This window comes from Physeter macrocephalus, chromosome 17 (assembly GCF_002837175.3).
Source record: "Physeter macrocephalus isolate SW-GA chromosome 17, ASM283717v5, whole genome shotgun sequence".
Classification (NCBI taxonomy): domain Eukaryota; kingdom Metazoa; phylum Chordata; class Mammalia; order Artiodactyla; family Physeteridae; genus Physeter; species Physeter macrocephalus.
In genome coordinates, this window is record NC_041230.1 from 38773039 (window position 1) to 38785986 (window position 12948).

The following is a 12948-nucleotide window of genomic DNA, read 5'->3' on the forward strand; positions in this document are numbered from 1 at the left end:
TGTTTTTTTTTTTTTTTTTAAGATGTTGGGGGTAGGAGTTTATTAATTATTTAATTTATTTTTGCTGTGTTGGGTCTTCGTTTCTGTGCGAGGGCTTTCTCTAGTTGTGGCAAGCGGGGGCCACTCTTCATCGCGGTGCGCGGGCCTCTCACTATTGTGGCCTCTCTTGTTGCGGAGCACAGGCTCCAGACGTGCAGGCTCAGTAGTTGTGGCTCACGGGCCTAGTTGCTCCTCGGCATGTGGGATCCTCCCAGACCAGGGCTCGAACCCATGTCCCCTGCATTGGCAGGCAGATTCTCAACCACTGCGCCACCAGGGAAGCCCGATCTAACTTATTTTGAAAGATCATTGTGTCTTTGTCTACGACAGTTCTTTCAGTGTCTCATGAAAACTCTTGAGGTCTCTTGTAGTCTCAGAAATGCTTGGCCCCAGTGTGTACTGGTGGAGAAGGAGCTTTAACTCTGGGGAAACTTGTCTTTGGCTGCAAACTGAAGGAATTCTTCTTCGTGTGTGTTTATCATGTGTCAGGTATGTTAGAGGACACAGAAAAAGGACCCGATCTCTTCCCCCAAGGAGATCTCAGTAGAGTGTGAAACACAGAGGAATAAATAAACAGTGGACTAGAGTGATCTCCTAGGACAAGCCCAAGGTGCTGAGGGAACACGGAGCTGGGACCCTCAGGTAAACTGTCAGGGTTTACCGGACATGAAGAATGTCACATTGATCAAGTGTTAGCCAGGCAGAGAAAGAGGGGAAGTGTAACTTGTTTTGATGTAAAATTGAACAAACCAACCACCATTGGCTTTTCTGATGTGATCTGATCTGGGGGTCATCGCTGTGGTTCTTGGGCATCTGAAGAAAGCTGTCCTCCCTGTTGCATGGTCCAGACTTGGGCCCTGTCTGTGCCGTGACAGTGCTTGCTGGTAGGGAAGGAACGTAAGGGATAGGACCAACCCTTCCACAGTCTCTGTACTGGGAATTCAGGTTTTTCTTCTCTGTTGATGTCAAGATTTAATCTGTTTGGAGAGCATTATTATTGCTCTCCGATTTCTCCTTGTTCTTATCAAGAACTGTATTGCTTAAAACCAAATCTTGATAGGCTCTTTCATCTTTATCGTTCTCCATGAAGAGTAAATATGATTTAAGCGAACCACAGCGAGAGGCCCATCCCCGGTACAGCAAATAAGATACGCCCCAGGTGACAAGTGCAGGAGCAAGCCACTTGTAAGGTAGTGCCCAGAATTCCACGAACCCGAGCTTTGGGGTCTGATGCAGAGCTATCACCTCTGATCCACTAAATGATCTGAATTGATTACCACATTTGCCACAATCAGTGCGGTTTCCTAAGTGACAGCACATGCACTGAGATGAGGGCTCGGGTAGATGTCCTGGGAAACCTCAAGGAAGCGAACGGAGCCACCACGGTTCTGTTCCACGTGAGGTTTTTTTTTTTTAAGTCTTTATAGAATTTGTTACAATATTGCTTCATTTTATGTTTTGGTTTTTTGGCCCTGAGGCATGTGGGATCCTAGCTCCCAGACCAGGGATCGAACCCGTACCCCCTGCATTGGCAGGCAAAGTCCTAACCACTAGACTGCCAGGGAAGTCCCCCACATCAGGTAAAGCAAAGCAGGTGGGAATTAGAGGCCACCCTGCCTTTGCTGGTCAAGTTTCTTAGTTTACAAAATAGAAGGACAGATGGTCTAGTTTCGAACAAGTTAGCAGGCTGACTGAATTTTAGCAGGAGATTTTAGGGAAAGGGATGAAGGTGCAGCTGGGAAGTTGAAATCATGCTTTGTTGATACCTCAATTCTGCTGCCTCTCTTCTGGAATTTTCCAAAGTTGGTTTTTGGTACTCTTGCCATTTGTTTTATCTTTATTTATATTTCTGATTATGCTTGGTGCATGCCGGCTGTTTGGGGAGTGATGTTTTCTGTATTTCTGTTGGCTCCTATCAAGTCTCAAATTGCTTAAACTGACCTTTAGCATTTCCAAAGCAGTCGTCATTTTTGTCTCTGCATGGCTTTCAAAAATGGATATGATTCACATAATTTAGCCAATAAAAAATATCCTTCCATAGTTTGGTTTACTAGAATAGGTACATTGACCCTTAGGGCAGGTAACATGAAGATCCCATGGAATAGGTTTCTCCCCTTTGGGAAGACTTCCAATTCATACATTAGTAAAGACCTTACATCATCTGTCTATCCGCCAAAGCTTTTAGGCGGGGGTGGAAGGCAGTGTTGAGTATGTCCTTGGGGTTGGAGGTGAGAGAGACTGGCCTTGGGGGTGACTTGTTCAGACTGGACAGATGGAAGAGAGCGGCCATGCGACCTCCCTGCTTCTGGTGTTTGACAAGGAGTCTACCCCACTGGCTTGTAGAAGAGCAACGTTATGAGTTGGTTGCGGGAGCTTGACATGAACAGAAGGCTGTTCTTATCTCTCAATGATATCTGCAAGACCATACTAAAATTCTGATGCTTTAAAAACATTTTGCGGGCTTCCCTGGTGGCGCAGTGGTTGAGAGTCCGCCTGCCGATGCAGGGGACATGGGTTCGTGCCCTGGTCCGGGAAGATCCCATATGCTGCGGAGAAGCTAGGCCCGTGAGCCATGGCCGCTGAGCCTGCGCATCTGGAGCCTGTGTTCCTCAATGGGAGAGGCCACGACAGTGAGAGGCCCGCGTACTGCAAAAAAAAGAAAAAAAATTTTTTTGCACAACCGAACATTGTTCCTTTCATGGGATTTGGTCCTGTGACAGAGGTGTTGAGGAAGGTCCAGGAACTCTTCTGTTCACAGGCTTCTTCCTGATTGTCCTGGATGCCTAATTGCAGATGGACTTGGTACGGTCTGTTGCATAAATCACTAAGAGCAGGAGGCCATTCCAGCTGATCTCAGTAGGGCTTGTAACAACCAGCTCCTCTCAGTCACACCTGCAGGGTGGCACTGGGATTCAAGGACTGGCCTTGCAGGGGAAGCCCTTTTCCAGCCAGGATGCTTCTGCCTCTCCTGATTGTGGAATAAATGCCCGACAGTCAGAGCTGGTGCTACACTGAGCCCTGAGGCAGAGGCATGGCCCACCAGCATAGTGAGGCAGAACAGAGGTGGCAAAGCTGGACACCGGTGGGATTCCAGGCTCGGAGGCTTTTGCCCGCCAAATGTGGAAACACAGACCCAAAACTAAACCTAGAGGGAAGCAGGCAAAAGGCTTGGGGGAGTCTGAGCATTCCATGGCCCTGGGCTGGCTTTCATACTTTAGTTATCAGACTGAATAGGCTAAACTTTTATGTGTCAGGAAGGACTCAGACCTAGCTCTAACTTGTTTCTCTGATTTCAGCTCTTACCTCTTAAATACTAAGCCTGCAAGTGGAGGTACCTATTATATTGTTGCCTGTTTGGAGGTCACGCAAGGGACTCCTTCTAGGACTGAATTGCTTCTACTGTTAATGCCAGAGGCATGGAAGCCACTGATGACCTCGAGTCAGGGTTCCAGGTCAAAAGCAGAAGCAGCTTGCTGGGTCTTATTGAAAAACAGCCCCCAAAGAGTTGAGCTTTTCTGGGATTTCCCTTCACTTGTAAGCGTCAAGTTTGTCTAATAGATGTACAACTTGATTAAATGCCAGTGCATCACAGATGCAATTATATTTAAGAACAAGCTACTTCTTCTAATCCCTTTGCCATCACTGATTAGACACTTTGAACTATGCCCAACTGTTTGAAAGCTGTGAAAAATACAACCTGCATAGTTAAAATTTCTGCACAAGCCTATTTCCTCATTTGTGCCTGGATTCTTTTTTTAAACCTTTTAAAAAACCATTCTTTAAACATAATATGTATTTATACATGTTCCCAAGCACACAATCTGGCTATTTTCTTATCATGGTTAGAAAGCCTTCCACAGTTGGCCAAGATACACACTCACACAGTAAATCACATAACAAAGTATGTGAGAGACCAACTGAAGAATTTAGACTTACCTTCATATTTTTGCTGTCATTGGTCACACTTTCAAAATTTTTGTTTTTACCTTTTCATTCTTGCACAGATGCCTCAGAAAGGTTTTTTGCTGTTTGTTGTTGTTGTTTTCTAATGGTATCTCTTTATGGAGGTTTTAGAATATTTTTGTGCCTACCCGGAGCAGGGTGGGGGCAGGATGGCTGGTACAGGATATAGAAATTTTCTCATTTTATGACATATAATTATCAGCTATAGATCTGCAAGTAAACATTACCATGTTTTGCAAGTAATTTCTAAGTCCTTTCCGTTATAGAGCTGTCTTCTAAAGTAAATGAGCACTGAAAGACCCATTCCACAAATGAAGAAGCCCAGGCAGGGAGTCTCAGCAATTGGCCCCTGGTAACTCACGTGGGTGTACACTAGAATTGTAGTGTACCGGGACGTCTGGACACACTAGAAGAAGATCAGTTTGAATATTTATGTATTTCTCTATCCCTGGGCTGAAACTTTCATCAGTTGGCACGTTGATATTCATGCCAGACCTTGAACTCTGAAGCCTACTTAGCTAAATCTCCATGGTCCTCCGTCCCTAGAAGCCACTGTGCTTCAGACCATTTTTTCTTCCTTCAATTTGATGTCCCCAGAGTGGGGCAAGTAACAGTTCTTCCCACTTTTGAGGAAATATTCACCTTTGACCATACCTTTATTATATACCTGTATTCCTTCCCACTCCCTAGTCTCCCTCCTGAATTCCAAACCAGATTTTGCCCCTTTCCAGAAAAGCCAGGCTAAATCAAGATCTCTACCACTATATCTCTCCCTCTTCATGGAGAATGAGGAAGCAACCCACCCCTCTCTAAGCCAGATTGTTTGTGATGAATGTGTAGAATATGGAACACAGTTGAAAGGTTTTAGGTAATTGTGCAATCCTGATTTTTATTGACTTCTTCTTCCCTCACCCTCTTAGGTAACAACTTGTCTGATTGCTGTGGCTAAAACAGACCATGAAGTTCAGGTGCGCAGAGCTGCCGTCCATGTGATTGTGCTGCTGCTTCGGGGACTCAGCCAGAAAGCTACTGAGGTAAGTCAGTCTCTTACCATTTGCAAATTCCCTACCTGTTTGTTCTTTATCTGTTTATCAGTCTTCCTTTCACCAGGGGAGGCCTTGAACCTTTTTCCCGGATGAATTCATGCACATGAATCAGTCAGCAGGGATTGTATTGTTTGCAGGAAGATTGTATTGTTTGCATCTTCAATGAGTCTGTTTCCTCTGTATCATATTAGGCAGACTGCACACTAACCACTGCAGAAAAACCAGGGCACAAGTTTACAGGTTGAGATTCTGGGTCCCAGCATTCCCCTCAGAGGGACAGGTTCCAGGGTGAGCTAGCTGGACTGCACCAAGCCTGCCTCTATAGCCTGAACTTGAGTGATTTGTCTTCCTGACTCATTTCATTGTTCATACAGAATCACTAAAGGGCCTCATTTCAAATGTTTCCTTTCTAGCTGTGAGTTCAATCCATGAGATTTTAGTTGTTGCATAAATTAAACTTTTATTCCTCCTCCAAGTGGGTTTGGCTGGATTTCTCCCCAGTGTGTGGACAGTCCAGGAAGAAGGTTTACATGTCCATATGTATGCTGAGAATGAGTGACCTCTAAATTAATTTTATTCTTGATTTTAATGGAAATTCATTCCCAGTTGACTTTATAAAGAGAGTTTTCATTAATAATTCACTTCCTGGCATCCACAATGCTCGTCTGTGGCTGGCACATCAGTATTTAACTAAGTGTCATTGAAGCCATTAGAAAAGTGTTTTGTCAGACACATGGCTTTGTTCGTGCTAGAATTTTGCCATATCAAGTTCCTGACACCATTTTTGTACAAGCGTTATTATCCCCTAGTAATTATCTAGGACCTTGGTAGGAGTGGGGGACATAGAGATCATAACTTGATATCTCAGATACTTGTTTTAGGGTACACACTGCTCTTGTTGAGAATCTGCTGTACAAAATGGAATTAAGAGTCAGTGTTTTTTACCCACTGTCAAGATCTACAAAACTCTTGACAAATACACCATTGTTATATAAGTTGTTAACAATAGGGGAAACTGGGTGAGGAGTATACAGGAATTCTCTATTGTCTTCGCAACTTTTCTGTAAATCTAAAATTATTTCAAAATTTATTTTAAAATTTGAGTTACAGCACTCTTAAAATAAATCTTAGAAACTCTGTGTAAGTGCACACATCCTTACTCAGTAAGAGTGTGTGTGCGTGTGTCTGTGTGTCCGTAGCAGAGCAAACTGGTTAGTAAAGTGAGAGAAGAAATAGAAAGAAACTCTATCCAGGTTTCTCACATCGGTGTGTAGCCAATGAAAGCAACACTGCTTGTCTCAACAGTACTAAAATAATTTGTGGCCATGGAAGATTTTTGCCGCTTTGAAAAAGCCATGTGAATGAAAAACCTCTGTTCTCCAAACCACCTCTAGTCTGCACTCACTGGAATTTATAAATTGTGCTTACTCAGTGAATAAAGGAAAGGAAACGGGATGGTATGAGGGTATGATTCCTCTTCCTGTCACATCCTTGAGACCAGGTGTGTTAAATCTTGTAATCGTGGGTGTGATTATAATTGGGGCACTTGAACTAGAAGCAGAGATAACCACAAAGCTTTCAATCTAAGATTTTCTTTACTGCTCTGTTTTGCCCCCAGGAACAGCTGAAATGAAAATGCCACCTTGTTGTTGAAGTTTTGTTTTGTTTTTTTTCCTTCTGATCACTGTCTCTCAAGCTGTGGAGTGCCAAAAGATAATCCTAGGTTTCAGTGAATTCTCTGTTGCTCGTAGATGTGCCAACCAAGAAACTCTGTGGTTCTGGCAGCTTGAAAAGAAAGCAGAGAGCCCAGTAAGAGGTTGAGGTCCAGAAAATCAGGAGATAGATTGGGATCAGAGAGGGGGAAGACATTACCACCCCCAACTGATGAGGTAGCTTTTACCTCTTTCCCATTTGCAAATAGCCAGAATATCCACATTGGAGGGAAATACAGCATTCACTTTCTTACTGAAACACTTATTTTCTCTGCTTAGCCTTGTTTTGGCCTTATGATCGTATCTGTTTATTCACTGATTCCCAAGTATAGCCTGAAGCCAGAAGGGAACCCCCTTTAAGCTCATTTCATTCTACCTTACCTTTGCTGAAAATTGAATTTATGAGGAACACCCAGGAGAAGGAGGTATGTTTAGACCTGTACTTTCTGTTGGCCTCAGAGTTGAAAACAGCCCTCCTCATCGTGGAGGAGATGAGCTGGCGGCAGCATGAGAAAATTGTGCCTAACTATCCAGCTCTTCCCAAGTTAAGTCTTTGCAAGGTGATTTGTTTATTCTAAGAATTGTAAATGTTTAGAACATCCATATTCCTAAATTCATTCCAAAGACAATAATGAATAACTGGGACAGTAATGAGCAACAGCCTACCAGACTGGCCCTCGTTCATAACAACTATGAACTCTGGACATAATATAGTAAGTAGTTAGCCGAGGACACTAAAGAGTGGTCAGAAGCAGGCAGATTCTCATGGAGTGTCCATGTTTAGAGGAGAGGTGCTGTATAGAGTAAGTTCCCATTTTCTTGGCTTTCAGCCTAGGGGCAGGTTATGTCTAGGGAGGCGTGCAGTGCATTAGGGGTACTGGTGGAGAAATCACAGTCTTTTTGGGCTGGGGAACCAGAAGACTGAATCTGGGGGAACCACAGCTACAGGAGAGAAAGGGGGGATCCTGGAAGGGAAAGATCCAGAGAGAGGATTCCTAAATTCTGTGTGCCCACATCTCTGGCTGACCCCTAAACCAAGCAAGATAATTACCTGATTTAAAAAAAAAAAAATGCACTAATTGGAGAACAGGGTCCAGTCTCCATAATGTAACATTCATAATGTCCAGGATACAACCCAAAATACTCAATATATAAAACACCAGGAAAATGGAACATATTCCCAGTAGAAAAGAAAATTAACTGAGACCAACCCCAAGATAATCCTGATGTTAGAATTATCAGGCAAGGAATTTAATGCAGCTATTGTAATTATCCTCAAGGAAGTAACAGAAAAATATGCCTACAGTTAAATAAGAGATAGGAAATCTCAGCAAAGAAATAGAAACAATTATTTTTTAAAAGCCATATTGAAGTTCTAGAACTAAAACTATAATATCTGAGTTTTTTAAAATCATTTAATGGAATTAAAAGCAGAATGGAGATGACCAAGGAAAGAATAAGTGAATTTGCAGGTAGAGCAATAGAAATCATCCAGTGTGGAGAACAGAAAGAAAAGAAAAAGATTTTTTTAAAATTTTACTGAAGTATAGTTGATTCACAATGTTAATTTCTTCTGTACAGCAAAGTGACTCCATTTTTAAAATATATATATACATACATATATGTGTGTGTGTGTGTATATATATGTGTATATATATATATATATATATATTTTTTTTTTTTCCCATTACGGTTTGTCACAGAATGTTGAATATAGTTCCCTGTGCTATACAGTATGACCCTGTTGTTTGTCCATCCTATATATAATAGTTTGCCTCTGCTAATCCCAGACTCCCATTCTTTCCCTCCCCTACCCCACCTCCCTGTTGGCAACCACAAGTCTATTCTCTCTATCTGTGAGTCTGTTTTTGTTTGGTAGATATGTTGATTTGTATCATATTTTAGATTCCACATAGAAGTGCTATCATATCGTATTTGCCTTTCTCTTTCTGACTTACTTCACTTAGTGATAATCTCTAGGTCCATCCATGTTGCTGCAAATGGCATTATTTCATTCTTTTTGATGGCAGAGTAATATTCCAGTGTATATATACCCCATATCTTCTTTATCCATTCATCGGTTGATGGACATTTAGGTTGTTGCCATGTCTTGGTTATTGTAAATAGTGCTGCTATGAATGTATCTTTTTAAATTATAGTTTTGTCTGGATATATGCCCAGGAGTGGGATTGCTGGATCATATGGCAACTCTATTTTTAGTTTTTTGAGGAACCTCCATACTGGTTTTCCATAGTGGCTGCACCAATTTACATTCCCACCAACAGTGTAAGAGGGTTCTCTTTTCTCCACACCCTCTCCAGCATGTGTTATTTGTAGGCTTTTTAATGATGGCCATTCTGACTGGTGTGAGGTGGTACCTCACTGTAGTTTTGATTTGCAAGAAAAAGATTTTTGAATGAGTGATTTGGTGAGACCAGAGGCTCTCAGAATCCTAACCCGGTATTTCCCGTAGGAGCAGTGGTTCAGTATCCATTAATTCAGTGTTCACACAACTTTGTAGAACATAACTACCATAAATAATGAGAATCAACTGTATATACAATGGAAAAAAATTGATTATCTTAAGAATGAGTGATTTGGGGTTGACCATAGTTCTAGATTTATTTAGGTAATTACTACCACAGTCCTCTGCATAGTTTACTGAAAGTTGACTTCTTAGAAGAACTGTGAAATACTTGAGAACTTCACACAAGGGTTTGTAGTGACTAAGTATGGTGACGTTTTAATACTGAAACTTTCTTCCTTGCTTCTTTTTTTTTTTTCTTTTGGCTGCGTTGGGTCTTTTTTGCTGCGTGCAGGCTTTCTCTAGTTGTGTTGAGCGGGGGCTACTTTTCGTTGCGGTGCACGGGCTTCTCATTGCTGTGGCCTGTCTTGTTGCAGAGCACCGGCTCTAGGCGCCTGGGCTTCAGTAGTTATGGCACGTGGGCTCAGTAGTTGTGGCTCCTGCGCTCTAGAGCGCAGGCTCAGTAGCCGTGGCGCACGGGCTTAAGTTGATCTGCGGCATGTGGGATCTTCCCGGACCAGGGCTCGAACCCGTGTCCCCCGCATTGGCAGGCGTATTCTCAACTACTGCGCCACCAGGGAAGTCCCTAATCCCTAATTTTAAATGACAAAAGAATAATCTATTCTCTACTCTGTCTAGTGAGAGTTAAATAGTAGGCTTTAGAATTCATTCCTTCAAGATGACAACCAACCCTAATACCATCTCGTATCTTCAAAAATAAGCAAAACCTGGAAGCGTCTTCAGGGGGAAGAGTTTGGGATTAATTATTAATTGATGGCTGAATCAGGTTCAGAGCCAAATCCAGGCCTCCACCCAAGAATGGTTTTTAATTCCTTCTTTCGAGTCCAATATTGGACTCTGTTGATAGAAGCCTATTCTTAGTAACATTAGGAATAGTGGTTTCACTACCTTTTGTGCCGTTGGAAGTTACTCTCCTTTGTGAGAGAGAAGGCAAACTGTGGCTAAAAAGAAAAAAAAAGAAAATGGTTTGTGTATGATGTTATGCTTGTTTAATGACAGCAGTTACACGTGGTCCATACAAAAAGATTAGTGCGTGCGTCCTGGGTTCACCTTGTGCTTGTCTGTCCAGACTGAGAACTAGGACCTGAGGAGGATGTGACACTTAATCTCTGACACAGCACAAACAGCAAGTTATAAGTGAAGGGACAGACTGAATGGAAACTTTCCTTCCTTTGGCTTTGTTTTATCCTGAAAGTTATTTTAAGAGCATTTGTTGTGGGGTTTTTTTGTGTGTGTGTGTGTGCTATGGATATAGTTAAATGAGCCCAGTTTCCTTCCCAGAGCTAGTTCCACAGACACTGCTCCTTTTAACAGATCGAAGGCTCCATGTGAGGAGCAAATGAAAAGAACATTTATATTAAAATGACTGGGATCCAGGTAATAATTACTCCTCTTGTAAACTTTGAAAAAGTGCTTGGGAGAGTCACTTCAAGACCGAAATTAAGGAGCATCACTCCTTTCTGGGAGCATAAGGCTACGGCCAGTTGCCCAAGGCAGCAGTTCTGTTGGTCATCCGCTAATGGCCCAGGCTTGGGTGTTTACACATTGATAGTATTAATAAATGGCATTAAATGAGAACTTAGCATTTTTGGACATTGTTTACGATGCCATAGAGACAGAGGCATAGAGGGATTTTAAAATATATTGGAAGTTTGTAAATGTTTCTTCCCCCCACAGACACTTCCCTGTGACTCACTCTTAGACATTCTCCTTGCTGTTGCTGCATTTCAATCTTAGAAGAAAAAATCCTCTTAGGCCCCGTATCAGTTTCCTAGGGCTGCCGTAACAAAGTACCACAAATCGGGTGCTTAAAACAACAAAAATTTACTGTCTTATAGTTCTGGAGGCCAGAAGTCCAAAATCAAGGTGGGCCATGCTCCCTCTGAGGCCTTTAGGGAAATCCTTCCTTGCCTTTCCGCAGCTTCCAGTGGTTTGCTGGCAATCCTTAGTGTTTATTGACTTGCAGCTGTGTTACTCCAATCTCTGCCTTTGTGGTCACATGCATTCTCCCTGTGTGTCTCTGTCATGTAAACATGGCTTTCTTCTTGTAAGGACACCAGTCATATTGGGTTAGGGCCGCACCCTGCTCCAGTATGACCTTAACTAGTTACATCACAACAACTCTGCTTCCAAATAAGGTAAGGTCACACTCTGAGGTACTGGGGGTTAGGACCTCAACATACTTTTTGCGGGGGAGCGGGGGACACGATTCAACCCATAACAGACCCTTAGGATTCCATAGTCCCTTCTGTCTTGTGCTTATGCTTCTCCATCTGTTCATCATTGCTGCATCTTGAGAAGAGCCTTTTCTGAGTGGAGTGTCTCAAATATAAAAGACAACAACGATGATGATTATAGTGGAGGTGTTGTTATTATTATTATCACTCCAACCACCACAACCACTACTACTGTCTGGTCCATAGATTTGCTGGGTTTTTGAATGATTGTTTAAAACCCACCAAAGATAATTTTATAGTCAATCTAAATGAATAGGCAATTTCTTTCATGGCTGGAACTTTAGAACCTTACACTTTATCATGTCAGGCCCTCACCATTGGTCATCTCAGATTTTGGAAGGCAGACTCTGTTACATGGAATCCAGCCTTTCAACTCTGCATGCATCTCATGATTGCATACGTCACCTTGTTCCTCATGATGGACACCAACTCGACTGGGAAAATGCATAAGAACCTAGAAGCTTTGTAGATATTAAACCAAAAGGACTTATATGTTTGGACTTGATTTGACCTCCAACACTGTTTTCCCCCTTTTTTTGCCTACCACTAGGAAGCAGTGGATAAGGTACCACAAAATAACAATAGTAATGCTATCTGTTCTCATAAAGCAGGCACTGAGCTATTGAGTTACTGTGCTGTCTCAGTTGATTCTCTCAGCAACTCTGAGGGGTAGGTGTTGTTACCCTCATTTTACCGATGACTAAAGGATGTCCCTCAGAGGTTAAGCAAACCACTCACACTCACATGGCTAGTAAGTGGCAGAGATGGTTTAAACTCTGGCTGTGTATCTCTAAGGCCTGTGCTGTGCTCTAGCTGGCTGTAGTGTTCTGTACCTTAAACTGCTTATTTGTTTTTTAAAGAAAGAGCAGATAAAGATTATTTTTAAGGCAAAGAATTACACCAGTAATAGGTGAAAATATACAATAAGCAGTCACCGGTTAAATTTCCCATGCTGAGAACGTTTAGAGCGACGGTCTGGTTAATTGAATACAGACTTGTACTGAGTTCCAGTTCCTGTTTAGCCATATACTTTCTCTGTAGATAGCAAGCTCTCATCACTTCTCTCTGGCAAGGTGTTGCCAAAAAATCGTGATGACTTTCTTTACTTCCTAAGACCCAGTCAGACCAGAAGCACAACTTTTCAAATGTTCATTCTGACACATTAAAAACCAGATGTTTGGTCATTAATGAATGCTTGCTTTTCTAAGGATCTCTACCATCTCTCAAATACAAGATTTCTATATGGGGTAGCAATTCGGAAGTCATGCCTTTAAACCCCTGAGGTAAAGAGGATTTGCAGCTAGATAACCCTGGAGATAATCAGGGGCATTTTTTTTTTTTTTTTTTTTTTTTTTTTTTTTTTTTGTGGTATGCGGGCCTCCCTCTTGTTGTGGCCTCTCCCGTCG

The 12948-nt window shown here is 42.3% G+C and overlaps 1 protein-coding gene across 3 annotated transcripts in view; it reads left to right on the top strand.

Annotated features, from left to right (window-relative positions):
- Positions 1-12948, top strand: part of TANGO6 (transport and golgi organization 6 homolog) — a 180590-nt gene that overhangs the window by 144158 nt on the left and 23484 nt on the right. For all 3 annotated transcript variants that reach the window (XM_007110768.4, XM_055079350.1, XM_028477698.2), the window contains one exon: positions 4923-5036. In XM_007110768.4, coding sequence (XP_007110830.2) covers positions 4923-5036 — 114 coding nt within the window. The remainder of the gene's footprint in view (positions 1-4922; positions 5037-12948) is intronic.